The 27,893-nt window shown below is 50.4% G+C and overlaps 2 protein-coding genes and 1 long non-coding RNA gene across 3 annotated transcripts; 2 read left to right on the forward strand and 1 right to left on the reverse strand.

The window, feature by feature from the left end:
- Positions 1 to 1,828: 1,828 nt before the first annotated feature.
- Positions 1,829 to 7,622, forward strand: LOC122169630 (mitotic spindle positioning; the record flags this gene model as incomplete). The annotated part of the gene is made up of 5 exons (XM_042835938.1): positions 1,829 to 1,894; positions 4,387 to 6,352; positions 6,549 to 6,739; positions 6,833 to 6,871; positions 7,101 to 7,622. Coding segments are annotated over 5 exons (2,349 nt in total), but the record flags the coding sequence as incomplete, so codon positions are not given.
- Positions 7,623 to 8,244: 622 nt separating this feature from the next.
- Positions 8,245 to 12,406, reverse strand: LOC122169631 (uncharacterized protein KIAA1958-like). Its single transcript, XM_042835939.1, has 2 exons — positions 11,182 to 12,406; positions 8,245 to 9,467 (listed from the first exon to the last, which is right to left on the reverse strand). The coding sequence occupies exons 1-2, from the start codon at positions 12,404 to 12,406 to the stop codon at positions 8,632 to 8,634; spliced, it is 2,061 nt and encodes a 686-aa protein (XP_042691873.1). The 3' UTR covers positions 8,245 to 8,631.
- An 855-nt stretch (positions 12,407 to 13,261) lies between these two features.
- On the forward strand, positions 13,262 to 27,503 carry LOC122169637. The gene is made up of 4 exons (XR_006171603.1): positions 13,262 to 13,305; positions 18,891 to 18,947; positions 22,033 to 22,114; positions 22,236 to 27,503. It is a non-coding gene; the product is annotated as an uncharacterized LOC122169637 (long non-coding RNA).
- The last annotated feature ends 390 nt before the right edge of the window (positions 27,504 to 27,893 follow it).

Genomic DNA, 27,893 nt, shown 5'->3' on the forward strand with positions numbered 1-27,893 from the left:
CGGGGATCTCACTACCAGCACCAGCGTTTCCTCCCCACTGTGACCTGCTGGGGCAGGAGGAAGGGGGGGGGGGGGGGTCTCTGTGGGTGCTGAGCCTCGTCCAACCCTTGGGTGCTGCCCTCAGCCTCCCCAGGACAGCCCCATTACCGGCCCTAGGATGAGGTGCTTGCTGCATCCCATGCTCCACCAGCTATTGATGGGCACAAGGCTGTGCTCTGAGCTGTCCCCACATCCCTGAGTTCTGGCCAAAAGCCTCTAGGAGAGGTGGAACCCCATGGGGTCAAGAGCAGAGCCTCTGCAGCCTGCTGTGGGAGCCACCAGCAGGGACACAGCCCTGCAGTTCCAGCACTTAGGCATGGGGTGCTGGGGAGATCTGCCCCACTCATCCCTGGGGATCCAGGCCCCCAGCGGGGCTGCACGTCACCTCCTTCCACCCCTTCCCTGGGTGCTGACCCCAACTTAGGGCCTCCTCCCACCCTCAGCACCCACTGCTCCTCAGTCTCCCTTGGGCCCAGCACCGACCCCAGGCAGGAGCAGAACCGGGCCCTGCAGGGCTGGGGCTGGGGGGCAGCAGCAGTGAGGACCCAGCCGTGCCCCAGCCCCAGCCTGCAGAGCCTCACACCATCCCTCCCCCCCAGCTCAGCTGAAGTGCACTTCCTGCGCTCCCATGCTTTTTACCTGTGATGAAGCCGTTTGAAGTTTCCCTTCCTCCCCACCCCCCCACCCCCCCCGTTGTTTGTAAGACACCTGAACCAAGCAAATAAACTGTGTGAATAACCAGCCCGCTGTCTCTGCCTCTGACTGGGGAGCAAGCCGACCGGAGCACCTCCAGCTGTGCTCAGCATCTGGGCATGGGGGGGTTGAAGGGGCTGGGCTGGGGGTTGGGATGCTGGATTGGTGATGATGGGGATGATGGGGGTGGGATGTGCCATTCCCACAAAGTGCCACGGATTAGATCCATCAGCAGGCTATGCAGCACGTCTGGCCCTGTCTCCCCACTCCCCCTGTGCAGCTCTTCCCTCAGCTCAGCACACTGCAGGCTCGGTGAAGCTGTGTTGGGTGGTCAGAGCTGTGAGCAGGGCTGTGGGACATCCCTACCTGTCCTCACACTGGCACCAAGTGCCCCATGCACCCAAAGTGCAGCGGCTGAGCCTGCCTGTGGTGGAGGCAGAGCTGCAGTCGGCCGGGCTGCTGCAGGATGCAACCCCTTGCTCCCTCCCCTCCTGTCAGCTGGGCACAGAGCCTTCACTCCCTGCATCCCCTGCCACTGCCACGGAGGTGGCTGTTCCCAGAACCACAGCAGCACGGAGGAGTGAAGATGTTTAAGCACTCCTCACCACGGCAGGTCCTCTGTGCCACTCTGGAGCCCAGGGTGGAGGTGAGGGTAGGGGCTCTGGTTGTCCTCTCTCCATTCCCAGCCAGCTGCCAGGGGGAGTGGGGAGGAAGAGGAGGATGGACGGGCTGTGGAATGCTGGGAGGGGAGCGATGCTGGCGTGATGCTGCGTGCACAGTGATGGGGATGTGGCAGTCGGGGACCTGTTATCCCAAGGGAACAGTGCTGGGGTACAGACCTCAGGGGATCACCACTGTGTGGCTACACCTCTCCGCCCATCTCTGCACTGGTGGGGGTCCCACGGATCTCACTCCACCCAGGGGGCAGCATTGGCATCAGGTCATGCCCGGGATCCCAGGGCATATTTGGGACCCTTGCCCAGTTGAACCCGCTGGCAGAGCTGCCCCAGGGCTGTGCACACACGGCTGTGCCCACTGCAGGGTGTGGTGCTCCGCGGCCGCTGGCGTGGACTTTGTCTCAGCCCCACAGTAAAACAGGCATTGCTTTCCCTCCCGGAAACACAGAGCTGCAGGTCGCCGTGCCACCGACACCGTCTGCGTGGTAAGGGGGTGCTGGGCTGCTCCCATGGGAGCTGTGGGGTGGTATGGGGCTGGATGGGGTAAATGGGATTTCCAAGTGCTCCACAGCCAGGACCAGTAGAGTATGGCACTGCTGCTCCTCTTGGGCCCAAAGCAGCAGGCAGGGAGGGATGGGCTGCGTGGGATGGGTGGGATCTGTTCGGTGAGAATAAGGCTGGGGCAGTCAGGATGGGGATGGGGATGTCCTGCCCCAAAGAGAACAGCAGAGCACAGAGTGGCATTTCCTAGGGTCAGCCACGATGCCTGGCGCAAGGCTGGGTGCTGGTGCTGGGAGCTGGGCTCAGGACAGAGCTGATGGTGACAGTGCTGCTCTGCTGGGCCCAAGGGCACTGAGATCACCACAGCCACTGCACTGCAATCCCGTCCTCAGCCTTTGGATGCGAAGGCCCCGTGTTCCTGTATTCACACAGGGTGGCTCCCTGCTGGCAGGGGATGTGGTTCCCAGGAAAGAAGAGGGAGGGGGGGGTGAGGGGGGAGCTGATGACAGGACCAGGAGCACCGAGGCTGCCATGCCAATGCCAGCGCCTGCCCAGCCCCACCTGTGCAAACATGGGGTTATCAGGCAGCTGGCACGGTGAGCACCGAGCTAGGAGAGGCCCCAGGGTGTAAACAGGAGAGTGAGAGCTGCCTGTGTGTTTGCTCTGCCTGTGGGCAGCAAGATGTTGGTGGCACAGCGGCCGCGTCCCCATGGCACCACCCTGCCTCGGGGGAGCAGCTCGAGATTCACCTGAGCCAACCACAGAGCCAGGGCGCGTGGCTGGAGCAGAGGAGCTGTAACTCCACCTCTTGTTGGGGCTTTTGTAGCTGCAGGAAGGCAGATGGTGCCCGGAGGAAGGGGTGCAGGAGCATCAGCCCTGCATTGGTGCAGCGGCGCAGTTGAGCACTGGTGCAGCAGCGCGTGGTCGGTGCATGAATGCGCACTGCTGCATTGGTGCATCAGCCATCAGAGCTGTGATCCAAGCGGCTCTGCAGGCGTGGGAGCTCCTGCACAGGGCTGTGGGTGGCGTGGGGGGTTGGGAACAGGAGACTGAACAGAGGCCAGCGATGAGCCCAGCTGAATTCTTGGAATTCCTCCACCGGGGCTGGCTGAGCTTATCAGGGCCACGCAGCACCCGCACCACTGAGCCACTCCCCAAAGCACACAGCCCAGCTGGGCACCCTCCACAGCCAGCCCAGGGCATGGGACCCCCACACCAATGGCTCCAGGACTGTAAGTGCAGCGCGGCGGGGCAGGAGAGAGGGCTGAGGGCAGGGGTGGGCACAGGAGGTGTGTGTGCACCCCAACCCTACGTGTGGTGCAGGTGCAGGGCTGACTGCGGCACCCCAGCTGGCTCCCGTGTGTCTCAGCACAGCAGCAGGGCTGGGAGCAGGAGCACCCATACGCATGGGATGCGTGGATGTTTTGGTACGATGCATGCCAGGGTCAGGCCAGCTGGGTGTTACTGTGTCACCCTCAGTGAGGACTTTCTTCCCTTCCTGGTGTGATAAGGTGTGGGCAGGCAGTGAGTTTTCATTACCTGGTTCACCACACGGGCTGTAAAACAGCAATAACGAATTACAGGCAGGGAATTAACGAGGTTACAGGAATTTAGCCGAGGCACAGAGCAGCCAGGAGAGACCTTTCCCAGCAGAGCCGGGTTTGCACAGCACCTCTGATGCCCCAACTGCTCCTGTTGGCATCAGTGCTGCCCATCCCCAGGTTCTGCCCATCCTGAAAGGGGCAGAAATACCTCAGCAGGGCAGGGGGGTGGAATGCAGCACCTTGCAGCACTGCACTGCAAAGGCATGCAGCGAGCAGAGGGCACGAGGTGCTGCTCACCCAGCTCCTGCTGGGTTTCTGTGTCCCCCAGCACAGGGCTGGGCAGGCACTGCATACTGCATGGCATGCTGCATTGTGTGCTTCATTGAGTGCTGCAGGGCTGGGACCCATCTGTGCCACCCTGCCCTGCCCTGGCAGCTGCTTTCTCATCCAGCCTCAGCCCAGTCAGTAGCAGCAGGATCAGTGCCAAGGTCAGGGTAGATGTTTACTCCTTTGTGTGACACATGGGTTAAAGTCTCCTATTTTTATGAGCCCTGAAACCATTTTTGTTATCTTTACTGTTTCAACGACTGCAGTTATTTGGAGTTTCCTTTCTGTAAACGGACAAGAAATTCCCAGGACGGTGTTGTCAGCACCCATCCCAGCCGTGAGGCCACGTACCCAACGGTACCCATGGCAGCCCATGGTTGAGGGCAGGGTGTGGGTGTTGGAAGCTCCCTTTGCAAACGACCGCTGCCCAAAAACTGCCATTTGTAGGTCAATGGAGCAAAAGAGTTTTACAACATCGTTGTTTCATGTGATGGCGTCTGCCTTCGGGCGTTGCTCATAGGAGTGACGCTGCGGGTGAGGATGTTCTGAGTCAGGGGGAGCTGTGCTGCTCCCTGAGCCCCACCTGATGTTTCTTCCACCCGCAGGGCCAGCAGGATTTCACTTTGCACTCCGGACACCCCCAGGTGAGCGCAGAGCCCACGCAGCACCAGGAAGAGCTCAGCAAAGCGTTGGATGCTGACAGCGGCCGCGCGATGGACAGGGTCACCCGGCACATGGTCTTCCAGTTCCCGCACACACGCGACCACAACGATGCATCCATGGATGGAGACGATGATATATTTGACTACAGCAGCCAGAAGGAGAACGGCTACGAGCAGAAAAGCAGGCTGAAGTCACCTTCGTATTTCCTGGAGACTGGGAAGGATGTGTGGAACCCATCCCCAGACAGGGAGTCCCAGCTGGAGGTGGTGCGGTCAGGGAACCTGTATGACCTGAGGGCTTACAGGGGGGAGAGGAAGCCCTCCAAGCTGTACGAGGATGATGAGCCGGACCCATATAGGCTGCAACCCCCAAACATCTCCCCCGAAAAAGCAAAGGAGCTGGAGGACAAGAGGAGGGAGGTGATCCGGGGCCAAGTGGTGCGGAAGAGCTCCACTATGGCTGAGAAGTGGAGCTCCGCGGATGAGCTGAGCTCCGTCACCGCAGGTGGGCAAAGCCACGGCGTCCCCGGTGCCTTTGCCATCCACTTTGATAAGCCCTCCCCGGGTCGGGCTGTGACAACCGTGGACCCGGAGAGCATCGACAGGGAGCAGATCAACTTCTCGGCTGCACGGCAGCAGTTCCTCATGCTGGAGAAGAGCAGCCCTGGTGCTTTGTTCAGCCCAGGGTACGTCACGTCCCCAAGGCCGGAGGTGACGGTCAGAACCTCCAGGCAGGAGTGGCACAGCCCTGACACCACCACGAGGGCTGAGAGGGGCTGTGGTGACAACACAGAGCCCACACAGGGCAGGATGGACCAGAGCATCTACACGGTGTACAGCGTGCAGCACCAGGCCTCGGGGAAGGAGGATGGCTATGCCCGTGGGAAGGGTAACACCAACGTGTCACATCCCACAGGGAAAGCACTTGGCCTGGCCAGAGCATCGTCCAGGGACGACCTGGACTCGGGGCTGGGGGAGATGTACAGTGCTGAATACAGCAGCAATGGCAGCGATGTCCCAAATGGCCTCGGGGATGTAAAGGATGATGCTAGGGGTTCAGAGGAGGGCAGCGGTGAGACGCCCATCGAGAGGGAGATCCGGCGGGCAATGGAGAGGGAGGAGAGCCTATGGAAGGAGCGGGGCATGCAGAGGCTGACGTCCAGCAGCGAGCTGGTGGAGATCCAGACCAAACCACTGCTGTCCCTGAACGCGGCCCCAGCTCAGGGAAGGAAAGGGAAGGACAAAGGCCGCGCATCCTTTAACGTCCAGAAGGAAATAGAAAAGGAAACAAAACGTGAGGAAGACCTGCGGAGGCAGGGCAGGCTGCCGGGGCTCTACGACCGCGGCACGTCGCAGGAGCTGGGCGAGCTGCGGAGGGTTTTCGAGCAGGAGGAGCAGCCGCCGTCCTCCAGCCGCTGGGTGACCGAGCGGCCTCGGAGCCCCGGAGACGGCTTTAGCGACGGCACCCGCACCGGGAAGGCCTTCTCCAGCCCCGCTGCGACCCCTCCGCACCAACGGGGCCGGGATGAGCTCTGGCTGTACGAGCGCTCTTCCGCCGGCACGAGGGCGAGGGAGGATTCCGCGGGAGGAAAGCTGCCCGGCTCCACCCCGAGCCCCGTCCTGCGCAAAGAGCATTTCGCCCTCAGCTTCTGGCAGCCCCGCATCTCCGTCTCCGACGCTATGGGCACGCGGAGCGCAGCGAGAAGGGAGCGGAGCCCCGACGGTGAGCACGGCCGGGATGAGCAGTACACCCTGCGCACGTGGAGACCGCAGCGCTCGGCGTTGATCGACAAAGAGATCCTCCGCGATCTGCAGCGAGAGGAGGAGCTGCAGGAGCAGCGGAGGAGGCGGTTGATGGACGGCGAGGACGGCACGTCCAGGGAGAGCTCCCGTTCGAGGCACAGCTCGGGTAAGAGCAGGGCTGACCGCGTTCATCGTGTCCGACGGTGTCCGTTTGGGGACCGGAGCGCACCGTGCCGCGTCCCGCAGCGCCAGGACGGCACGTCGGAGTGCGGGGCTGCGGGCAGCGAGCCGTCAGCTGTAGGGCAGGGAGGGACGACGCGGAGCTCCGCACGCAGCGTCTCTTTCTCTCTCTCTGTCCGCAGCCGCCTCGGGTACCAGCGGCTCTTACTCGGTGTCCAGCTCGCCAGTCCTGGCCCCGCAGCAGCCGGGCGTTCTGGGCCTGGTCTCGTCCTTCACCCCATTGAGGCTGAGCTGCTCCGAGAGCTCCGGCCCCGATTCGTTGCGGTGCAGCCCGTCGGAAGAGAGGAGGAGGAGAACGAAGGAGGAGGGCAAGGTGAGACGTGGGGGTGGGAGCGCCCCGGTGGTGTGAAAGGCGCTTCCCTCTTTTCCTAGGATGCGCTGAACTTTTGTTTCTCACTTTTCTCAGTACGCGGGCATCGAACCCATTGACAGAATCAACACGGAGGTACGGCCCTGTCTGTGCTGGGGCTCCGGGGGGGGCTGTGCCGCATGATGCGGTGCGGGGCTGAAGGCTGAGTCCGGCCCTGCTCGTCCCGCAGCCGCCGGGGGGGGGGCAGCGGAGCGCGGGGCTGGGAGCGTTGGTTGCGAGCGGGGCGGCTGTTCAAATAACTAATTAATAATAATAATAATAATCAAGAGCTTCTTCATTTAATAAAAGCGTTCTGTTTCCGCAGGTGGTGGAGAGCACGCGGGTGGTGCGGCATCAGAGCGCTATGGGGCAGCGCTGGGAGAGCGGGCAGCTGAGCACCGACAGCGACTGAACGGGGGGGAGGGGGGGCTGCGCAGATCCCAGCGGCTGATCCGATCCGTTCGACATCCGAATTGCTTTCACCTTTTTCCCTTCGAGGTGAAGCCATAGTTTGTTTTTATTTAAAGGCGGGGACGCTGATCATTTTGTTTAAAGGCTGATCATTTTGTTTTAATTACTTCTGCAAGGAGGCGGCTGGACGGAGAGAAATCATACGGTGATTGAAGGTCCTTCTCATTGCAAGCTGTGTTTGTGGCTTATAAAAGTGAATGTTTTGTTTTGGAGTGGTTTTAGGCTTTCAGGCAACACCCAGGAAAGCCCCGGGGCTGACATGCAACACCGAGGAGAAATCGAGGCTTCTGATTGAGTCGTTGATCTGCTGAGGCACAGCCATAGATGACACATTAATGCTGTTTATATTGCTAATTTATTAAAGTTGTCTCTCTCACTTGGTGCAGTCTGTGTGTCTGGCAGTGCTGGGGGCCCGCGTTGACGCCGTGCTGCTCCCCAGGGCAGCAGCTTTGCAGGACTCCCCTCCTGCTTGCAGGAAAGCACTGCTGCACTTTGCTCACGGGTGCAGCACGGTTCCCTTCTGCTGCTTCCCCTTTCGGTCTCAGAACCGACAGTGGAGGGGGGTGGGTTGAAATCCCCCCTATAAAAAAAGGGAAAAGAAAGCAGTTTTGCAGAAGCCTTCAGCAGTCACTTCCTTTGGAATGGCTGCTCAGCACCCACATTCCTGCTCTCTGAGCCTGGCAATCCCAGAACCACAGCATGGGGGTGGGAAGGGACCCCCAGCCCCATCAGCTTGTTGGCTTTTTGTGTGGTTTGGGTTTTTTTTTTCCTCACGGTGGCCCAGGGAAGCAAAAGACAGCGGTGTGATTGTGAGAAGGGCTCTGCTGAGGGGTGGTGCCACCTGGTTTGTGGGGTGTCAGCCTCCCATGAGCCAGCTTTGGGGTGTGGACTGAACAGATCAGCACAGGGGAAATGAAAGGCTGATCTGTCGGCATCTTCTTGTTTTGTTCTGCTGTTTTAGGACAGGCAAACAATGTCAAGAAAACTGTTTTATTCGAGTGCATCAACAATTCAATCCAACAACTTGCCTGGACTGGGAGAGAATATATTGAATGAATGGCAATTGGACAGCTGAGGAAGTCGATTGTGTCAGCTAACGAGCCCTATCTCAGTTAATGCCAGCTTTCTATCACATCACTAATAACTGCAGAACACTGACTTTGTGCAAACACGAAAACTTCACACCTCTTTTCTAACTAACTGAATTATCAGTGCTGTTTGTAGAACAACAGCTTTTCACTTCACCTGAGAACGAAAGCAGTGCAAACCTGTAGGCGTTGTGTTCTAAGGGATGGACGTTCAACCTTTGCTAAACATTGCTATTAAAACTTCTCAAACCCAACTTCAGAACACGCTCCTTTCCAGCAGAAATTAAGTGGACGCCTTTATTTCCTGAGCTTCTTTTCAGACGCTTTGACTTGCTGGAGAATGACTTTCAGCATCTTCCCCATTTTGGCCTTGGTCAGCGATTTCCTGCTGTACCACACTTGGTCCCACATGGAGCACATGTGTCTGGGGGAGAGATACAGCGGGTCATAATCGTGCAGCATGTCCCCCGGCCTCCTCTCTGCATACTTCTTATAAGCTTGGACTGGGCAGCTTTTGGGGTTGTTGGGTCTGGCGAAGAGAAGTGGAGCCGATGGCCCTGCGGCTTCCTCTGCATTGAGGTCGTGCTTCCACTCCAGGTACTCCAGCCCTGCCACGTTCCTTCTGAGCACCAGCTGTCCCCAGTACAGATTGTGGCCCTGGTTGTGTGTGCTCGCCCCAAACCCCCTAATGATATTTACAAACATCAGGTGCAGAAAGCCCTGTGGGTCGGTCTGACTTAACAGCCCCTTCTTACAGAGGTTATCCACGTGCTCATCTGTCAGGTTCTCCAAAAGAGCCCAATTTTCCTCTCTCTCTCTTTGAGACAGAAACTGATGCTTCTGTTTCAAGGCTTCCTGAGATGCCCTGAATTCGGGTCCTCTCACCACGCTGTACTCATAACCGTGCTCCATCAGGTACTTGTCAATGCTGCTCTGAAAGAACCGCAAAGACCCAGGGGAGAAATCCATGCCGTTCTTTTTCTTTGCAGACGTGTAGAACAAGGCCAGGTAATGATCAAGGTCTTTGGGTGGCAGCTTATGGATCTCACGTGTCTCAGAAGGGCAGTGCACATCCAGCCACTCTCGGAAAACTTTGATGCTGGCAGCACTGCTGTTTCTCTTGCTCAGCACATCTAAAAGATAAGAAAGAGCTTTGTGATCAGTGACAGCTAGCGAGGAGATCAGTGAAACAGAAAGAGATGCAGAATAATGTTCCCCTTCCCTTTAAAAATCAGGCAGTCACAAAGCCTCTCCGTTAAAGCTTTGGTTCTGACTTGCCCACACCGCTCTGCAGCACTCGTCTGGACGTGGAAGGACAGCCTGTCTTCTCTTCCTCACTTAAATGGTGAATCTGCATGCTGCCATCCAGGTAACTGCAAGGTATTTTCTTTTTGAATCATGTTTTAATTAGGAGAGAATTATTGGGAGCTGTAATTGTCATTGCTGGCTTGTCTTTCTGTCGGTAAGGGACTGAATTTTGCCCTGGCTGACTTTGAGGTCATAACCATGCTCACAACCAGCAGCTCCACTCCTGCTGCTGCAGCATTAGCCACAAAGTTCAAACAAGCCAAAATGGCCCTGGTGTGCTTTCAGCAATTTGCAACTGCTCTGGCTTGTATTTCGTGGTGACCCCAGGGGCCAAAGTCTGCTCTGTTCAAATGAATGGGAGGCAGCCTGGATGTGGATCCTGTCATCTGCCTCAGGACCGAGCGCCCTGCAGTTCATACATTGAAAATGTTGGACCTCATTATGTAAGACATATTTCAAAGCTTTCCTCTGCCCTGAAATCTCTTCAGGGCAGGAAAGCTCTCACTGTAAAATAAAAGCGTGAACCCAAAGTTAGGGGTGAATAGTAAGGAAGAAGAGAAGATGAATAATATGTTTAAAGGAAGGGAAGCCAGCTGGGGTCTTTCTAAGTTGCTGTGCAGTACCACATCTACAAGTTCCACATGGCATGAGACATTAGTTCTTTGGGTTGCTGTAGAGCCCCATCTGCCCACCTGTGATTTTTCCAGGGCTGAAGAAAGGATAGATTAAAAAGGGTTCTAAGCCAACCTCTAGAAGTTCTTCTTCTGGCACTGAGCTATTTTGTATGTGCTTAGCAATCATAAAATGCTGTGACTGGATGGAGGTGGATTCTGCTGTGCTGCTGTCTCAGTGTTTTGCCTGTTCTGTTTTGTTAGTGAGCAGTCCATGGGAAGGGATGGATGCCTCAGTGCTTACACCTGGCTGCTGGAAAACCAAGCCATGAAACTGACTAGCCAGCAGCTTACATGGATTGACATGGAACAGCACCTGCAGGCATGCAAACAGTTACCAATGCAAACGATGTGGCTCACTGTAATGCCCTTGAAAACCTGGGCATTTGCATTTTATTTGAGGTGTTTAATCATTCAATCAAATGATGTGGAGCTGGTATGTGGTAGCAAGGCTCCGGTGTAGCACACAGCTATGCTAAGCCAGAGTTTCAGCCAAAATTTCTGTTTTGTTGCTTTGAAAGTTACTTCCTCATTCTTTTTTTCCTTCTGTGAGACCAGAGTTCACATCTCTGGTTCCAGTTTCTCACAGGGGTTCTGTCTTAAGTACAGCCAACATACTGCATGGTGATACCAAATGAAAGACCAAGATATTCAAAGTGGGTTAAAGCTATCTCAATAAAAGGCATTATCTGTGTAGGAATATTTTTAGTCCCTTTTGGTAGAAATGGCATGACCTAAATAGGACGCATTTATTTAGATGCTACAATACCCATTTTGCCAGCTAAAGGAAGTCACCCTCCTGTAATTACTTGGGAAAGTGAAAGGTGCCCACAAACCCTCCCGTGCTTAAAGCTCCAGGGCATCTTACTGGTTTTGGAAGATTCAGGAGGTTGGGTGGCATTCCTGCCTTGTGGGCTCAGTGAGGCTGAAGGACGAGGGGCCTGCTCAGAGCCTGACAGCCTGCTGTCCTCTGCAGAGCCCTCGGTGCCATTGTCATTCAAGTCCAAGGTTCCTGAGAGGCTGCATTCAGTAGAGCTCAGGTGCATTTGCTGCTGGACATCAACTGTGGCTTCAAGCTCAAAGAACATCACAGGGGCAGGTGGCTCTGGCTGGGCTTTTCCTTCCGTGTTGGAGATAGGAATCGATTCTAAATCTTCTTTTGGTGCTGCTGACCCAGCAGAATCCCTCGCTCTTGAATTTTCAGACACTGTGGGATTGAGGGAACCCAGACCCAAGAAGCTGCTTTCCAGGATCTTTCGATCCCTCCCAGGAGATTTTAGAATACAGCAAAGAGGTGGGGGAGGCGTTGCCATGGGGGTGAAGCCAGACGTAGAGGTGACTGCCTGCTTGTTAATTTCTGTCTTCAGATCACGATACATCTGCAAACCCACCTCAGCAGTTACATCTTCAGGTGGTGACCATGAAAGAACATTCTGGTCGATTCTCTCTTCTTGGTTTTCTGCACTCAATGCATGCTGCTCATCATCAGAGATGATGTGCAGATCTTCATTGTATTCTAGCTTCACCTTGTGGGGGTCCGTTCTGATTTTGCCTACGGCTATTGACAAATGCTGCTTTGCTGCAGAGCCTGGTTGCATGGATTTGCAGTTTCTTTGGTTTGGTCTGGCTGCTGGTTCGTTACGTATTTTGCAGACAGAATCTTTTTGCTGAGGGCCACGTGATCCCGTGGCAGCGCTGTCTCTTGGAGGCCTTTCAAAAGACGAGGCCATCCTGATCCTGCTTTCACCTACAGCAGCACCTCGTGACGGAGCCCCAAAGGATGTTTGCCTCCTTCTCTTTTCTGCAGCCTCGTTCCCTTCCTTGCTTCCAAAGTGTAAATCTTCACACGTCCAGTGATAGGCATGTCCAGCTCCACAAATCCACACAACAGAATTCTCCTGGCGAGGTTGACCCACGTTCTGCATGGTTTCCAGGGCTGGGATATGAACGCATATGGTCCCATGTGTGTGTGCCCAGGTCACAAGGTTGGAGAGATCCTTGCAAAGCGAGCTGGCATTGCTGCAGGCTTCATCAGCCACGCTCTCAAACTGCAAAAACACGTTGGAAGTAATTAAGTGAAAGGGAACGTGCATAAAGTGGCAGTCCTGGGGGCTGCTTTCAGCCCCATCCCGACAGAATAACAACTCCACATCAGTGATCCTTCTCTTGATCCTTTCTAAAACAGTAGGTTCTTTCTTTAAAAACAATCATCATCATTTAAAAAATTCTCCTCTTTGAAGACCTGGAGGGTAATTGGGTGTGGTTCTGGAATGGTGAGTTTATAATGGATACAAATGCAATTTATGCATAGTTGTGGGCTTGTGCCTTGATCAAGTAGTTGTGCTTAAGAATTTGTCATACTGCAGCTGAGCCACAGCAGCTGTTCACATGTGTCCTTAATTTTCAGCACAATTAAGGTGAACACACTTGCTGAGTCACCCAAGCAGGTACTGCAGCTCAGCTGAGGGGGAGGCACCACACAGAAGAGGATCTGAGTTGTGCCCTGAGCAAGCTGGCACCTATCACCAATTCTGTACTCACTGATGGAAGACAACAAGAGGAAGCATCAGCAATCAGCTCCTCTGCCTCTGTCCTCCCTGCAGCCAACAAGGCTCATAGTTGTGCTGCTGGGAGGATGCTTCCCCGAAGCTGAAAAATGGGCCTCACATCCACGTGTCTAAAACTCTGCAATTTTAATGCTGTAACTGATTCTGCTAGAAACAATTGGTTTGGGTCGAATTTATGCTGTAAGATGTACTCACCATGCTGCTGTTTTTATCTCACTGGGTGTTCTTTCGTGTGGAATTCAGTAGAATATCCTTTCTTTTTCTCTCAGGACCTAAAATAACCATCATACGTGTGTGTGTATATTTAGAGAGAGAAAATATATTTGTACATATATATATAAAATGTCTGGCTGGCAGATGCTGCTACTTTTTTCCAACATTCAGCCCAAAACAGATGCTTCCACAGGACATGTATCTTCACAGAGGTAAGCAATCACATTTAGTCCAAAAGAACTCTATATAGAATGCTTGGCTTATGTAAATATTTGGAAGATTTGCCTATAGAGCATACCAAAATAACTGGAACAAAATATAAGTATTGGCAATGGAATTTCAAAAGGGAGATGTTCCTTCCAGCCCTGGCACTTTGTGGCTATTAATCTGAAGTTCTCCAAACTGACATGCAGAAACATTTCTGTGTCATAGTCTGGAAGGATGCTGTAATTCCTGCATCGCTGGTTACACACCTTACTGTCAGTCCAGATATTGCAACAGAGCCAAGAAGCCTCACGATGCCCTGTGTGACTGAGGCTGCATGAATTCACCGTTCGTAATGGCAGCCTTTACTCCAGGCTTAGTCTTAATCTGTTATTAATTACAAGTTTTACATCAAGTGGCAGCAAAAGATGCCTGACTGAAAGCACTGTGCACTGGAATCCTGTCCGAACTGGCTGTGGGAGCAGCTCTGGCCCTGCAGGCTGTGAGCTTGAGCCTGCAGGGCTGGTTGCCAGCTCTGTGTGCTGTTCTTCCAAGCCAGCTGCAGAAGATGGAAGAAAACCATCCCAGCTGACAGATGCAGGGCCGCTCTGTAAGCTGTGAACATGCTGTTTGTCTGCAGGGATTTACTTCAGGTTAGTTAAACTGAGAGAAAGACTGTAGGCGCACAGTTGTACTGCAGGTATCCAACTGTGTGCCAGCACCCTGGCTCCACTGTGCCCTCAGCACCCAGCCCACTCCATGCTGTGCTCCCCCAACCAGGGCAGGCCAGGATGAGGCCCAGCACCCAGCCCAGCTGCCAGGAGGAAGGAGTGGGGCTGGGGAACACAGGAGCCACGTGGTGGGGGCAGCCCTCGTGTCGTGACAAACAGAACGCAGGGATTGGGAAACCACTGCTTGGCCACATTCCTGTGCTGAAGAGCTCCTGCAAGTGTGTTTACACAAACCTTGCTCTGTCGATTCAGAACTTCCAGAAAGCAGCACGCTCTGGGGCCGCACAGCAGCCCGGCTCCACGGCTCAAGCTGGCACAGCACTTAGGAACACAGAATTTTAAATGAATGCTTCAGTCTGCTGATGCCAAAGCAAAACGTGCTTTGCTGAATGCTGAGCCCGAGTGAGTAAGCATGCAAAATGTTCAGGCAAAAGCGTAATTGTTCTAAGAGGAAGGAAAACAAACGGCCATCAAAGCGGTGTGGACTTCTGAACTGCTCAGCATGAGGGAGTTCTCTTGAACCAGGCAATAACAAACACCTGCGGAACAATTAACAGGTTTTCTTTATCCTAATTAGGCAAAGCACAAGCTGTAAAGTTCTCTCTAAGCTCAGGTGATGGATGGTGGCACTGAATGTCCCTTTCAGCAAGAACAGCACAGCTCGAATCTTTCTTGTCAGGTCAGCTTTACATCCCAGTAAGGAATGAACAGCAGGCATCAGAACCACTGCAGCTTGGAATGAAATCGGTGCATGTCAGCAAAGCTCTGCAAAGCCCTTCTGCTCTTACACGAGCATCAATCCATGCGTTCCTTTTTAAGGCTTCCTATTGATAGCAAAGCATTCTGGGCTAAAATTATCAGTGCTGTTTGCAGATGCAAGCCTGTGAAACGTGCAAAGCCAGGATTTTTAAGGAATTTTCTAACAGAAATCTGCTTGCTTTAAAGTAGTGGACTGGGCAGCTCCCTGCAGTGCTCCTCAGCCTCCGTCTGCCCATTAAAAGCTGAACTAAGCTCTGGGAGAACTGTTTTGCTCTTTCTGAAGTTAGAGCTTTATCTTGGAGCTCAGCATGTGTAACTTGTCCCCAGGGGGCAGGACAGCTTGGGCAAACAAAGAATTTCCATGCATCACTTTGGCCCTTACCCAGTGTGGGAAAAGGTAACAGAAATGGAAGCTGTGCGTGGTCACAAGGCCATGAAGTTACTGAGTTGGCAGACGATCATCTTGATTTCCATCATGGGAGCCCTTAATTGGAATGCTTTTATCTCTCCTTATCTCCAAGCACACGTCTTCCTTTTCCTGATCTCACTGAAAAAGCCTTTTTTTCTCTTCAGATTTAGGTCCAAATAAAATCTCTGGTAATCATATGAGGGTACTTCTTCAGCCCAGTCCTGCTTTCTTATTTACATTGGTTGAGAGCACCTCCAAAGAAACTGTAAAGTGGAGGAAGACTGAATTTACTGTTAGAACTGAGCAAAAAGGGGGGAATTACAGAAAGGGGGAAAAATGTGTTTACAGCACTACCTGCTTCCAACAACAACAGGCTCTGTGTGGGGAAGGGGCTCAGAGCTTGGGGTTTGTATGTGGAACCCACACCTTCGTGCAGAAAAGCAGGAAATTCCAGAGCTGTGCAGGGAATGTTTGTTTGCTTTTAACCCATAGGGAAATCACTGCATTAATGGAACCTACAGTTACGTGAATTCATGCTCACCAGGAGAAAGAAGGGGAACAAAAAGTTGTTTTGCTCTCTCGTGGCCCCGCACCGGTAAGCTTTCAAGATGCTAAGGGAATAAATGCTTATTTTCTCTATGGATTAATCAACAAAAACGTGGTCAGGTATTTTAAAGAAGCCTGCAGCATTTCAGTGGAGCCCTTAAAGCTGACTACAAGCACTGAAATGCTGCTTCCTATTTAAGACTTTCGTGTGCCTAGTTTGTGTTGTGGGGAAAAGATTCAGTCCTTTGTGAGAACAGTTCTTTAGTAAGGTTGCTACCCAGAATCACCTGACATAAATATCCATGCTTTACCCTTTTACATTTCCATGAACTCCATGCAGCACTACAGTATGGGGGTGGTTGTCTGAAACTCTCTGTGATGTACGCAGGCTTATGCAAGCAGGAGAACTAAATAAAGAGCCTAATTGTACAGACACTGGAAGCCCTTTAACCACGCTGTTCCTGTCCCTCCACCCTGTAATAGTCCTGGATGTGTTTCTCTTATGTCTCATAAGGTCTGTTTCACAGATTAGAAAGCTGAGGCATGCACAAAGCAAGTAAATATGAGAGCTTTGGCTTTTCAGCTCTAGATAAGACAGTGCAGGAAACTGGAACAATCCCGGTGGAAAAACAGGATACAGAGCAGCAGTTCTTAAACTTGGCTCCCACCCCCTCCCCCAGCATGGGTTGTTTGTTCCTGCTTGCTTGAGTAACACTTATTGGAGGTGGAGGGACACAGGACAGCTGTAAAACATGCATAGAGGAGGGGATGGGCTGCCTGAGAGCTGCAGAGAAGGGGTGAGGGATGCTGCTGGAGGGACAGGGCGTCTGGGGCAGCAGCGAGAGGAAGTTGTGCTTGAGCACATCGGCTTGAAAGGAGCAAGGAGGGGGCCGAGGTGGAGGAGAAATTGCTCGTGGCTGCCAAAAACCATTGAACTTGTCCCACAACTTCTTAGCGAGGGCCTTTGGGGTGGATTAATCATTTCCCAGCACATCGTTCTTCCTGTTCTCTGCCACGTTTGTTCCTTTCCTCCCCGCAATGTGCCACAGCCTTCTCAGCGCTTCTGCTCTGTTCTGCTCCACCTCTCCTTCCCTGCTTGCAGAAATGCAGTTCCCGAGATACTTAGTACTTGCTACAGGGTGGCATGTCTGTATTTTGAGAGAAAGCAACATCCAGCTGTGTGAGAGAGGGCCGGATCTGATTGCACAAACCAGCCCTCAGAGTTAAATGTTAAATGTTAGCATACAGTAAACCACATTCCTTAAGCAAGAGCTTTTTGGTCCAAAGAACTGGACACATTTTTTCATCCGAGTCCTAATTATGTCTTCTCTTGAGGGTCTGCATTACATGGCTGCCGTCCTTGTAACAGAACTGTGAGCTCTAAATCAAGTCTTCTTCAAACAGAGCCAATAAAAGCCTGCAGCCAGCTGGCAATGGCTCGCCTGCTCCAACAAGCAGTAATCAGCCTCTAAAAACAGATGTAGTAAAGGAAAAAATTAATTTTAAAACACGAACTGCTATAAATAGGCAAAAAAAAAAAAAAAAAAAAAAAAAAGTAAAAGCTGAATTTGGAATAGGGCAAATCTGTTACTTGGGTGGAAAATGCTACAGCATCGATCACAATTGTGTTGCTTATCCTGTTAGTGCTGCCATTTGTGAGCAGCCTCACACTTAGGATGAGTGCCATCAGGAGGGAGGGGGCTGTTATTTTCCATAACTATTCTACATGTAGGCTGATTTATTTTTCCTTTTTTCCTTTTTTTTTTTCCTTCCAGACCTGCGCTAGGGGTGAAGTGCCCCATTGTGTCAGCAGGGAGCAGACTGTGGGAAATTGCTCTATTCCCCAGCAGCCGATTGTGTTAAAATAATCTTTCACTTAATTAACAGGAGAGGATGTCTGTTGGCAAGAAGGTCTTTGTACAAGAGTTTTCCATTCTTGTAGCTGTTCGCCTCACTGTTTGCGGTATTTTTCAGGAAGCTCGAGCTTCACTAGTCATGTGGTAACATCATCGTCTATGGTAATTTCCTACGACGATTCTAACCCTCACCATTTCACGAAGCCTGCGCACACCACAGCCATTACCTGCGCTCCTCCCCGCCCCTTCTGCAGGGAGCGGACTCACGGCGCGGCCCCGCCAGAGGGCGCTCGGCCGCCGGGATGAGCTTTGCGCCCCGCCCACCGTCAAGTCCCCGCCCACCTCCGCCTCCCCGCCAATCAACACCGTCCCTTCCATCGACGTTCCCCGCCCACCGCAGTGGCAGCGCCAATCAATACTGTCCTTCCCATAGACGTGCCCCGCCCACCGCAGTGGCCCCGCCCACCATCACGGCTCCGCCTGCTCGATTGCCCCGCAGGCGAGCAGGGCGCTGACAGCAATGGCGCTCGGGGGCGGTCGCAGTGCTGGGCTGCGGGAGGTCAGGCTGGTGCTTGGAGGTGATGATCTCCAAGGTCTTTCCCGCCTCAAATAACTCCACGATTCTCTGCACTCGATGTGCTGACTCGAAGGAAGCGGGCTGTCTCGCTGCTGAAAACGCCGCGCTGCGCAGTGCTGACTGGTGGTGCTGCTCAGCTGAGCACCTCCCCGTGCGCAGCCCTCGCATCAGCGATAAGGCTGTTACCGTATCTTCAGTGCTTTCAGCGTCTGTTCTCTCCGTTATTTTTTTTATGATTAAATATGAAGATCCCATTTGTCAATCTGCTAGAAGAAACTTGCTTCTCTTCTGTTCCGTGGTTGATGTTCATTGCAGTTTTATCTATTTCTGGACAGTCTTTTTAGCTAAAGTTATAAAGGCACATTTCCTAACATCTACTGAACTAAAGAGAAACCTGCAGTGCTGTTGGCTGGAAGGAGCATCACCCAAAGTTCCCAGCACTGACCTGTGCATTTGATTTGACCTGAACCCAAACGCTTTTTCATCTGTTCTGCATCACACATTGCCTAACCACAAGCAGGGGGTAAATGCTTCATAAAACACTCTGCATGAAATGCGGTAGAAAAATTGTTATTAAATGATATTTGTGGTGAAACCGTGACTTGGAATTAGACCTAATTGTTCACAATGAGACATACTAACCTATATATATACATATGTATATATGTAGCAGTAGGGAATGATTTTAACTACTGACACCTTAACTCTTTTCCAGGCTTGAGGATTTCACCTTTTTGGAAGCACTTTGGATCTGTGATGACTCAGTATGGGGGTAGGTGCAAAGTCAGTCTTGCTAGCAACAGGCAAAGAGCTAATTCCCATTTTTGCACCTCAGATGTTTATGAAGGTTTGCTTTGGATGTGATACTAAATTGCTGTGGCTCCTGGAAGCAGAATTCCCACCACAGAAGCTTTTGCTCTGGCAGGATTTTCTGCTGTTGTCTTTGAAGTGTCACTGTGTCCCTTACCTCCTCCTGGGTCTCTGGAGGTGCTTCAGGAAGCTTCTCACAGAGCACTGCAATCTAGGGAGAGAAGACAAGGACCTCACCAGCACTCAGAGGACAGGGTAGCCTGGAATAAGAGAGAGAAAGAACATATTAGTTATTTAGAAAAGTGATCTTAAAGCAACTTGAAGATCCTTTGTGTGGAATAGAAACGAATAGAAGGTTCTCTGCCCCGAGAGCTGAGTCTGCAGTCACTCCTGAGTGGCATCTTGAGGCAGAAGCTGGCATCAGCATCATCTGGAGAAGCACCCTAACAGGCAGCAGCTCCCAGTTTCTGTCTCCCACCCGAGTGCTGCATTCAGCAGGAGCTGAGTCTCACAGGTGAAAAATACCACAGGTGGATGGCATCTTGCCTCTGGAGAGATAGCAAAACCAGCACTGACACACCTAACCACTAATTTGGAAAAGAGAAATACACTCTGGCATAGCATCCCTAAGAGCTTGCCAACCTTTGTCCTGCAGCAGTGATAACACTCTTTCCAAAGTGTGAGCAAGAACAAATAATTAAGTCTGTCCTCTAAATTCAAGAAAGAAAGATAAAAAAAGAGGTAATGAGTGAGTTCAGGTCTGGGTTCTGTGCTGTAATTGTCACAATTTGGAAATCTCTCCAAGCCCATAACCATAAAGCCAGCTGTCTCTTACTGGATCTTCCAGTGCGTGCTCTCAGCTGACTCAGGCATCAGTTAACATGTCTGAGAAAATCACTGAGGCTGTTGCTTTCCCGCAGCCTAAATATGCTCCTCAAACAGCTGTCTGTGCTGTGCTTCTGGGGACGCAGGCCTGGCTGTGAGCACTGGGTTACAGCCACAGCCCTGCTCCTGTGTTTGCATTGCAGCCTTTTTGCTCCTCTGCTGACCGCGGCGCTCAGGCAAAGCTCAGCAGGGCAAATCTTGCTAGCTGTCTTACATTGTTGCAGAAGTAACACGCTGAGATTAAGTATCTTCTCAATAAATGAAGTTAGATACTTATTTGTAATCCTGGTCCTTAATGAGAGAGAGCACCTACAGCTGTCCCTCTAAACTATACTTGGCTACGCAGGAAGAATGTCTCAGTTCAAGTTGACTTCAGCTGCTTGCAGTGTGTGAAAGACAGGAATTAAGTCAGTACAGATCTCCAGTGCTCAAGATATGCCTCTGCTCCTTCCTTTCCAAATGGCCCAGTCGTCAGGAGTCTCTTTTGTGTTGATGCAGTGCTTTTAAGGAGAACACACATCGAGAGGTGATGTTTAGAGAAGGCACAGGTAGCTGTGCATAAGGTTCTGCAAATGAGGCACTGCTGGTACAGTGCTGTCACTGCACTGCATTCACTGCCCCCACGTCTGAGCATCTCACCCAATTAAATATGAAACATCCTAGAGGATATCGTGTTCCTTTGTTTCTTTGGCAACACAGAACTTGAGCTCTCTTGATCCTCCCCGACTTCACGTTTTGCAGGTTCATGTCTCGATGTTCTTTTGATGCTTGTTTTAACACCCTGGAGATCTCAGTCCACTCTCATGTCTGTTACACAGAAAATGTGGTGTACAATCGACTAGACAAGGAGAGAGCTGCTTAATGAGCAGACATTTCTCATCAGCACCCAGACCTAAAGGTGACAAAGAAGTGCTGTGGGGCAGAGCAGCAGGACAAGAAGCCACATCTATTCTTAGCATCATAGCAAAGTGCCACTGATCACAGTGACCACTCCTAACATTAGCTAGGTGGAGCATGGACTTGCAGAGAGCAGCTGTAACTAGAATGTACGTAAATAATAACAGTAAGTAGCCAGTCTCCCTGTTAAAAGTCTGGTTTGAGGACACTGGATGTAGGTGACTGCTTCTGTTTGTACACTTCCATCTACTTTGAGCAAATAAGACCCACGCTGGTCTGAGATCAGAACATTTCTTCCCATTTTTTTTTTTTGCCATTGGAAACATAAGCAAGTCCTCCTAGCACAAAAGCAAAACCCCTCAGCCCTGGAGCAAGGCTTTGCTGTGCTGCTTCCATTACATAACATCCTCCAGGAACATATGGGCCAGCAAACAGAAGACGTCCGCTGCATAATTATGGCACTGACAAACCCATTGAACCTCAGCAGCTGCCACTGGGGAGATTTCATTCATTCCCAGTATTGCCTTTTAAACTTAAGTGGCACTGAAACAAACACATCTTTGATCCAAGTAGGAAATCATTTGGAGCTCTGTGCTTAATAGAGCTGAAGCCCTGGGAAAATGATGTCTTTATTAGCCTGTATGACAATGCGGGCCTCATGGCAGGCATGCAGCAGTCTGATGTCAGCCCCATTACTTCTTCAGATGTATTTGGAAATATTTGTTCTTGAACTGATGTGGAAAAAAGTGCTTTAATTCAGCTGTGCTGCTGAAGCACCTATAAACTGCATCTGGGACCTCAAAAGGAATGCGAGGGAAGGGGGAGAGGAAGCATGGTTGTGGCAGTTCCAAAACAGAGCCGTGTCTGCATTTCTCCCCTTGGGCTATTCCATGTTCTTTGGGGGTCACTTGTTTCTCCCTTACCTCAAAATGCCAGTGAGAGATTTCCCTGGAAAACCACTCTGTCTTATTCCCTGGTGGAGGTAATTGTAAATATGATCAATCTAAATATTACTCCTAGTTACAAACAATTACATCAGCTGAGAAGGGAAGCTGGCTCTCGCACAGACAAATCTGGCACGCTTACAGTAAGTGAGCAGCGGTTTGCAGATGTACACATCTAATGGAGATGTTCAAGATGCTCTCTGTGTGCCTCTCTATCTCTTTTAGGGCTCTTTTTTTTTTTCATTTAAACGAACTGCGCTCAGGGTCTGAAATTCCCTCGTCTGGAGTCATCTAACATCTGTGTTATATCCATTTATACAGCAGATGCAATGGGAGACAGCCTGACGACAGAGGACAGAGGTGATGAGCTAGCATTTCATCGAACAATACCTCAGCCTGGCAGGTGAGCAATGGAGAGCCTTCAGAAATAATGCATGAGCTTCAGGCTCCCCTGCCACAGGAGTCTGTTACCACGCTGCTCACCTGGTAGCTGCTGTTTCTTTTACCACTGATCCCTTTTACAGAGTCACCTGTGCTGATGGAAGAATCAGTGTCATGCAGCAGCCCAGTAATGGAGCTGGGAGAACCAGGTTCCCAAGCAGCAGTGAGACAAGCAGGCACTTGGACTTGCAGTTCTGAGTTACACAAAGCCCTCTGAGTTCCCACACGAGTGAGATCTCTTTAAACCCTGCTTGCCGAGCCATCGAGACCCCCTGGGTGGTTTATCAGGAAACTGGCACCATCATTAGAGCATAATAAAATAAAATCATTGTAAGGAAATAGAAGAGCATGCCGGTCTCGTTCTGAACAGATCTGTAGCATGGAAGGTGATTGAACTGCACCAAGCTTTTATTGAGAAAAAAAAAAAAACAAGAAGGCTCTGAATAAAGAAAAGAAATACAGAACTTCAGCAACACAGCAGAGGACAGAAATGAAGTTTATTTCACTGCCCTGGGATAGCACAGGGAGATGTGCTTGTAAGGATGGTTGTTTGTATAAATAAATGTTCATTCTTGGCAGTGGAATGCAAACTATGCTGAAGGGCTGGAAACAGACCACTTTGTAAGGCTGAGGCCAGAGTAAGGGAAAGATGAAGCGAGGTTGTGGAGAGGAAATTCACATTCATTTTTAGCAACTTGGAGAGTTTCTCAAGCATGTTTGACATTTTTAATTATGCTGATGTAGAGCCTATTCAAGGACAAAAGAAGTCAGGATTACAGGGGGAACAATTAGGAAATTTCACAGCTAGGGATATTGTTGCCTGTGGGCCTGGAGACTTTGCTGAAATATGGGATCATCTTTCCTACTTTCGAGACGAATGGAATTTGAGCATCTTGCAGAATCCTCCCCCAGGTCAGGAGCCTTAGATCTGCACTGTTTTACTAAAGGTGCATTTTTGATGGCACTGGAAGGAGATCAGTCTGATCTGTTGCTTTGTGCCCAAGCTTTCCTGCAGGGCTTCCTGAGGAGGTGAGGAACAATCTCACTGCATCTGCACCAACTGTTTCAGAATCCATAACAATTACAGTGGGAAATAAGACCGCATTTTCTTGTGGAGAAGAGGATCAGCTCTGCTGCATCAAATCACACAGCCACGGCCTGTTTGTCCACCCTCCACGCTCAGACTGTTGTACATCGTGGCCACAGCATCTCGTTTTGTTTGGGTACCACTGGAGGAGGGCTGTGAGTGCTCATTCACCAGCCTTCCCTGCTGAAGAACTCGCAAGGACATCCACCTGTATTTCAGTTCCTGTCTCGGTGTGACACGCACAGCACTGGAATGGCAGGAGTTTACCATTTGTTGCTGAGCAGAAACACTTTGGAAAAAAAAGATGAGAGGTTTTTAATGCACCCCTGCTCTATTTGCCCAAGATCCCATGCCTTGTGTGCTAATGCGAGGGCTGCTACTCGTACTTTTAAGCGTGGTACAATTGAATAGGAACCTGCATTCTCTTTGAGCTAATGGAAAGTCACAGTGGAGGTATCCAGCTTCTGGGCATGAATAAATCATCAAGGGTATGAATTATTCAGTGAGCATCCCCACAGCATGTGCTGCATTCAGACTCAAGAGGCAGAATCCTCACTGTGTGGGTTTTTATCCCCCAAAATTACAAATGTACGACAGGCTAATGAATCTAAATATTCAAATGAAATCTTGGGAAATTAGATTAGAAGAATAATTTAGTAAAAAAACAACAACAGAACAGTAAAAAGGTGCATGAAAGAGCTGAGGTACTTCAGCCTGGCTACAGCTACAATGATCAGATGTTCTTCTTAGCTCGGTGACACCGTTGAATCAAGCTGTCCACAACAGTCAGAATCACACTGGGAAATATGAATAAATAGTGGCTCAGGAAATTGGAAACACCGGTTGGAGGAAAGAGCTGAAATGATGTGGGCACACAAACAGGGCAGAAACCGACCTGTGCCTCTAGCATCTTGTGTGTGGTTCTGGGGGTAAATTAGAAGGGGCATCACCAAACCAGACATGAATCCACTCCGACACAGGCTGGAAGAAATAAAAAAGCCCAATGCACTCAACAGCCAGGAAATGGCTGGTTCATCCCTCACAGGAAATGAGTCACCCGAAAGCAACTGCGAGGAACAGCGAAGACAGGGAAGTTCTGAAATAACACGAGCTGATAACAGCGTAACACGTACAGATAAGTCCTTCATTTTGTCATTCATTAGCAAGGAGGCAAGAAAGGCAAAACTTCAGATTCTGTGTTATTCTTGCAATTTTAATTTGGTGTAAATACTTGCAGCACAAAACCAGACCAGGGGACAGAAGGTTCCAGTGCTGCTGAACGGTGGATATTGTAAAATGGCAGCACTAATGAGAAGTTTCACGTGCAGATAAAATTGCTTGCAAAGTGCTAACCATCTCTGTCCTTGGAAGGGAAGCATCACATTGCTGTGTGGCACAGCAAACACAACATTCAGTTTTGCAGCTCAAGCTGCTTTGAAACTTTTTTTTTTCCTGTCCAATATTGAAAATATATAAAGCTCAATTCCAAAACGATGCATCAATCACCTACCAACTGGTCCCCTTTTTGATAACTCTACAGTGCCAAACTCTTCTGGATCAGGGGAAAAAATACTTCCTTTGCTAATGATGAATGCTGCTGGTAAAACTGAAAGCCTACCGTTAGGAAACGACCTCAGCACCGAGCCAGCACAGTTTGTGTGCTCACCCCTCTTCCTCCAGTAACCCAGCTCTCTGCCTGTGCAGCTTGTAACTCCTGTCCTGCAGTGCTGCTGGTCCCCCTTCCTCTCCATTCCTCAGGCTGATCAGCAGACACACAGGTCTTATTTTGGAGTGATGAACACAGCAGTGAGATTGCTCTTTCTCTTCTAGCTCCAGCCTAACCATTTCCAGGGCTGTGATGTGGCATCGTGAATGATGCACATAAGAATGTTCTTGGCATCCCAAGATGTTGCTAAAGCTGCAAATATTCTTTTAAACAAAACAGCCGTGTTAATTGAAAGTGGCTTAAAAGAAATAAGAGCAACAAAAAGAAACCAAGTTATTTGAAACATCCCCTGCCACTCCAGATTGCACTGGGGCTATACTATAGCAGAGTTATAAATGAAAGTGTTTCCTGGTTTAGAAGTTTGCAAGGTACTGAGAATAAAAAGGGAGAGGAGGGTGCAGGAAAGGAATGTTTTGTCATTGAAGCACTATCCAGGATATACACTACAGACAGTTCATTTTCCTCATCAGAGACCACATTTTTGGAGGGTTCCTGTTTTCAATTCACTGATAGAAGGGCAGGATTTAGCAGTCAGCAGAAGGGGGAAAAAGCTTTCTAGTTTGCCAAGAATACAGTTACACAGAAAAGCATCCTGTGACCGTAGCACAGGCTGCAGGGCTATTTAAAAACACAAAGAAAAAAAGGCAGGAAAAAGGTCCTTTTCATTTCAGAGGGTTCTCTTCCCAGCGTGGTAAATTAAACTCGGGCAGATAACGCGGGCAGGAAGGGCTCAGAAAGAGAAAAACCTGGGTGTGCCTCTCCAAGGCCTTTCTGGCCATGTGAGTAACTGGAGCTGGGGGAGGGTGGGACCTTGTGCTGGATTCTACCAAAGAGGCTGATTCATATTTTTTTCCTTCTCCTCCTCTTTTCTCTTTTCTCTTTTCCCCTTTTTCTTTCTCACGTGGCTATTTTCACGTGGGCTTCTTTTTCAAAACAAAAAGATACAGTCAGGTCATTCTCCCAGATACTGGCGTTGTTTGGTTTGGGGTTTTTTCTTTCTTCCTAAGGTATTATCTTGTTCTCAAATGCATTTTCCTGTTTGGCCCAGAGAAATGCTGCGTTACACAATAGCATCCTTAGTCAGTTTGCTACCATTGTGTCAAAAAAGATACTGGAGTTTCAGTTAAGTATTACAGTAAGATGATAAAAGGCTGCATCATCAGCATTTCTGCTAGAGAATCTGAGTAAGCTTGCACAAATTTTAACAGTTTTTTTAGTTAGGCCACAACTGCACCAGAGGTCTTTGAAATATAATAAACCCTTGATGGCATCCACCCATGTTTGCTTTTCCAAAGATATCTGAAAAGCAGCTGGAATATCTGCACTTGCAATAAACTAATTTCAACAGCCACCAGAAAGTGAGATGTTAGATAATAAGAAATGAAACTCTTCCATGTGAAACACAGCTTAAAATAGGCACAGTTGGAGAAAGTGTGTTATGGCTTGTGAGGCAGGAATCAAATTCCTGCTCTGCTTTGATCAAATCAGGTTTAACTCTCTGGCTCTCAGCTCAACGACTCTAAAGCAAATCACACAGTCCCATCATTTTCCCCTTCTCTGACTCATCTAAGTTGTAAATCTCTTATCAGTGGCACAAGCTAAGCTTCCTTTCATATGCAGTGCCTAGCAAATTAACTTGCATTTCAGATGGGCCTTTGGTCCCTGTAGTAATAGGGAAGCACATAACTCTTCTCCATTTTGAACTTTACTGTTGCAGCAAAGGGCAAATGGCTGGGAGCCCGACGAAGCTGTTGATAAAATCTGAGCTCATTGGGAGCTCTTGCGTGTCACAGATGGTGCCAAGAGTGAGCTGACAAGCGAAGCATCCCACCGCTCCATGAGAAAACAGGGCTCTGGGCTATAGGAACCAACACAGGAATACGTATTCAAGAAAAACTTACAGCTGGCTTCACATTTTGAATGTTGGATTGTTTTTTTTTCTTTCTCCTATAGTTACCTGTCTAGTGTATGCTTCAGAAGGAAATGAGAACGCAGAAGGCATGCCCATACCTGTCAGAACTACCTAACATTAAACAGAAGCGCTGCCCAAGGACACGACTCCATGTTTCATCTGCACTTTTAAATCTTTGCCCAAACCCTTTGCAGGTGCCACAGACACCGTTGTGTTACAGCTCCTATGCTTCCATCCATGTGTTTGTTTACCGCTGACAACAGAGGCAAGATTGGCAGATGTGTACAAATGTTTTCACAAAAATGTCAGCAGTGGGTGTGCGAGTGAGGGATGAGGGATCCTTTCTGCAGCAAGACCAGTATTATGTTGCCTAGAAACACTCAAAACAGGGCTGCAGCTAATGAAGCCAAGATCAATGTCGACCGAACGTTAGATATTTGATTCAGTGCTACACAAGGGACTCGTAGGGAGGCCTGGGACAATTAATTTTTGTGCTGCAGTCAAAGGATAGGGTTATGACAAGCGAGGCAAAGACAATAAATAAAGCTGGTAGAATTCCCAGCGAGCAAATATTGGCTATATTTAAACAGAAACGTGCAGCCTTTCATCCACATGGCGTGAGCAGGAGGAGCAGCTCAGGGCTGCCAGGTGGGAGTGCTGTGGGGTGAGCACTGCTCAGCCTGCTGGGACCACCTGAACCACAGGGATGCTCCCAACTGCTCCTTTTTCTCAATGATTTTAAAGGATCCGCATCTCTTGGCATGCAGAGGAGGTGGATGGTTATGGTTAACATATCCATATGTTTGCATTGCATATAAACTCGCTGTAGCTGACCCAGCACCTGCAAAGGTACTGCTTTTAGAGGTTTGGAAAAGCGCAGATTTTTACCTTAGCCTCTGGGAGATATACAGCAATTACACACATTCAGCACAAAACACGCTTATCTAAGTAATCACTGACTGGAAAAGAGGTGTTTCTGTCAGCAAACGTTGCCAGAGCTGCACCTGAGGGGGATG

This window comes from Centrocercus urophasianus, unplaced genomic scaffold, assembly GCF_019232065.1.
Source record: "Centrocercus urophasianus isolate 14NV4802_14NV808 unplaced genomic scaffold, USGS_Curo_1.0 seq_56, whole genome shotgun sequence".
In the NCBI taxonomy this organism is placed as follows: Eukaryota; Metazoa; Chordata; class Aves; order Galliformes; family Phasianidae; genus Centrocercus; species Centrocercus urophasianus.

Bases quoted from the DNA above. Each gene is read 5' to 3' on its own strand.
- LOC122169631 (XM_042835939.1), bottom strand. From the start codon at position 12,406: ATGCACGTTCCCTTTCACTTAATTACTTCCAACGTGTTTTTGCAGTTT. The intron at 9,468-11,181 runs GTAAGATGCCCT...CTTATCTTTTAG, and splicing joins TCCTGAATCTTCCAAAACCA to ATGTGCTGAGCAAGAGAAAC.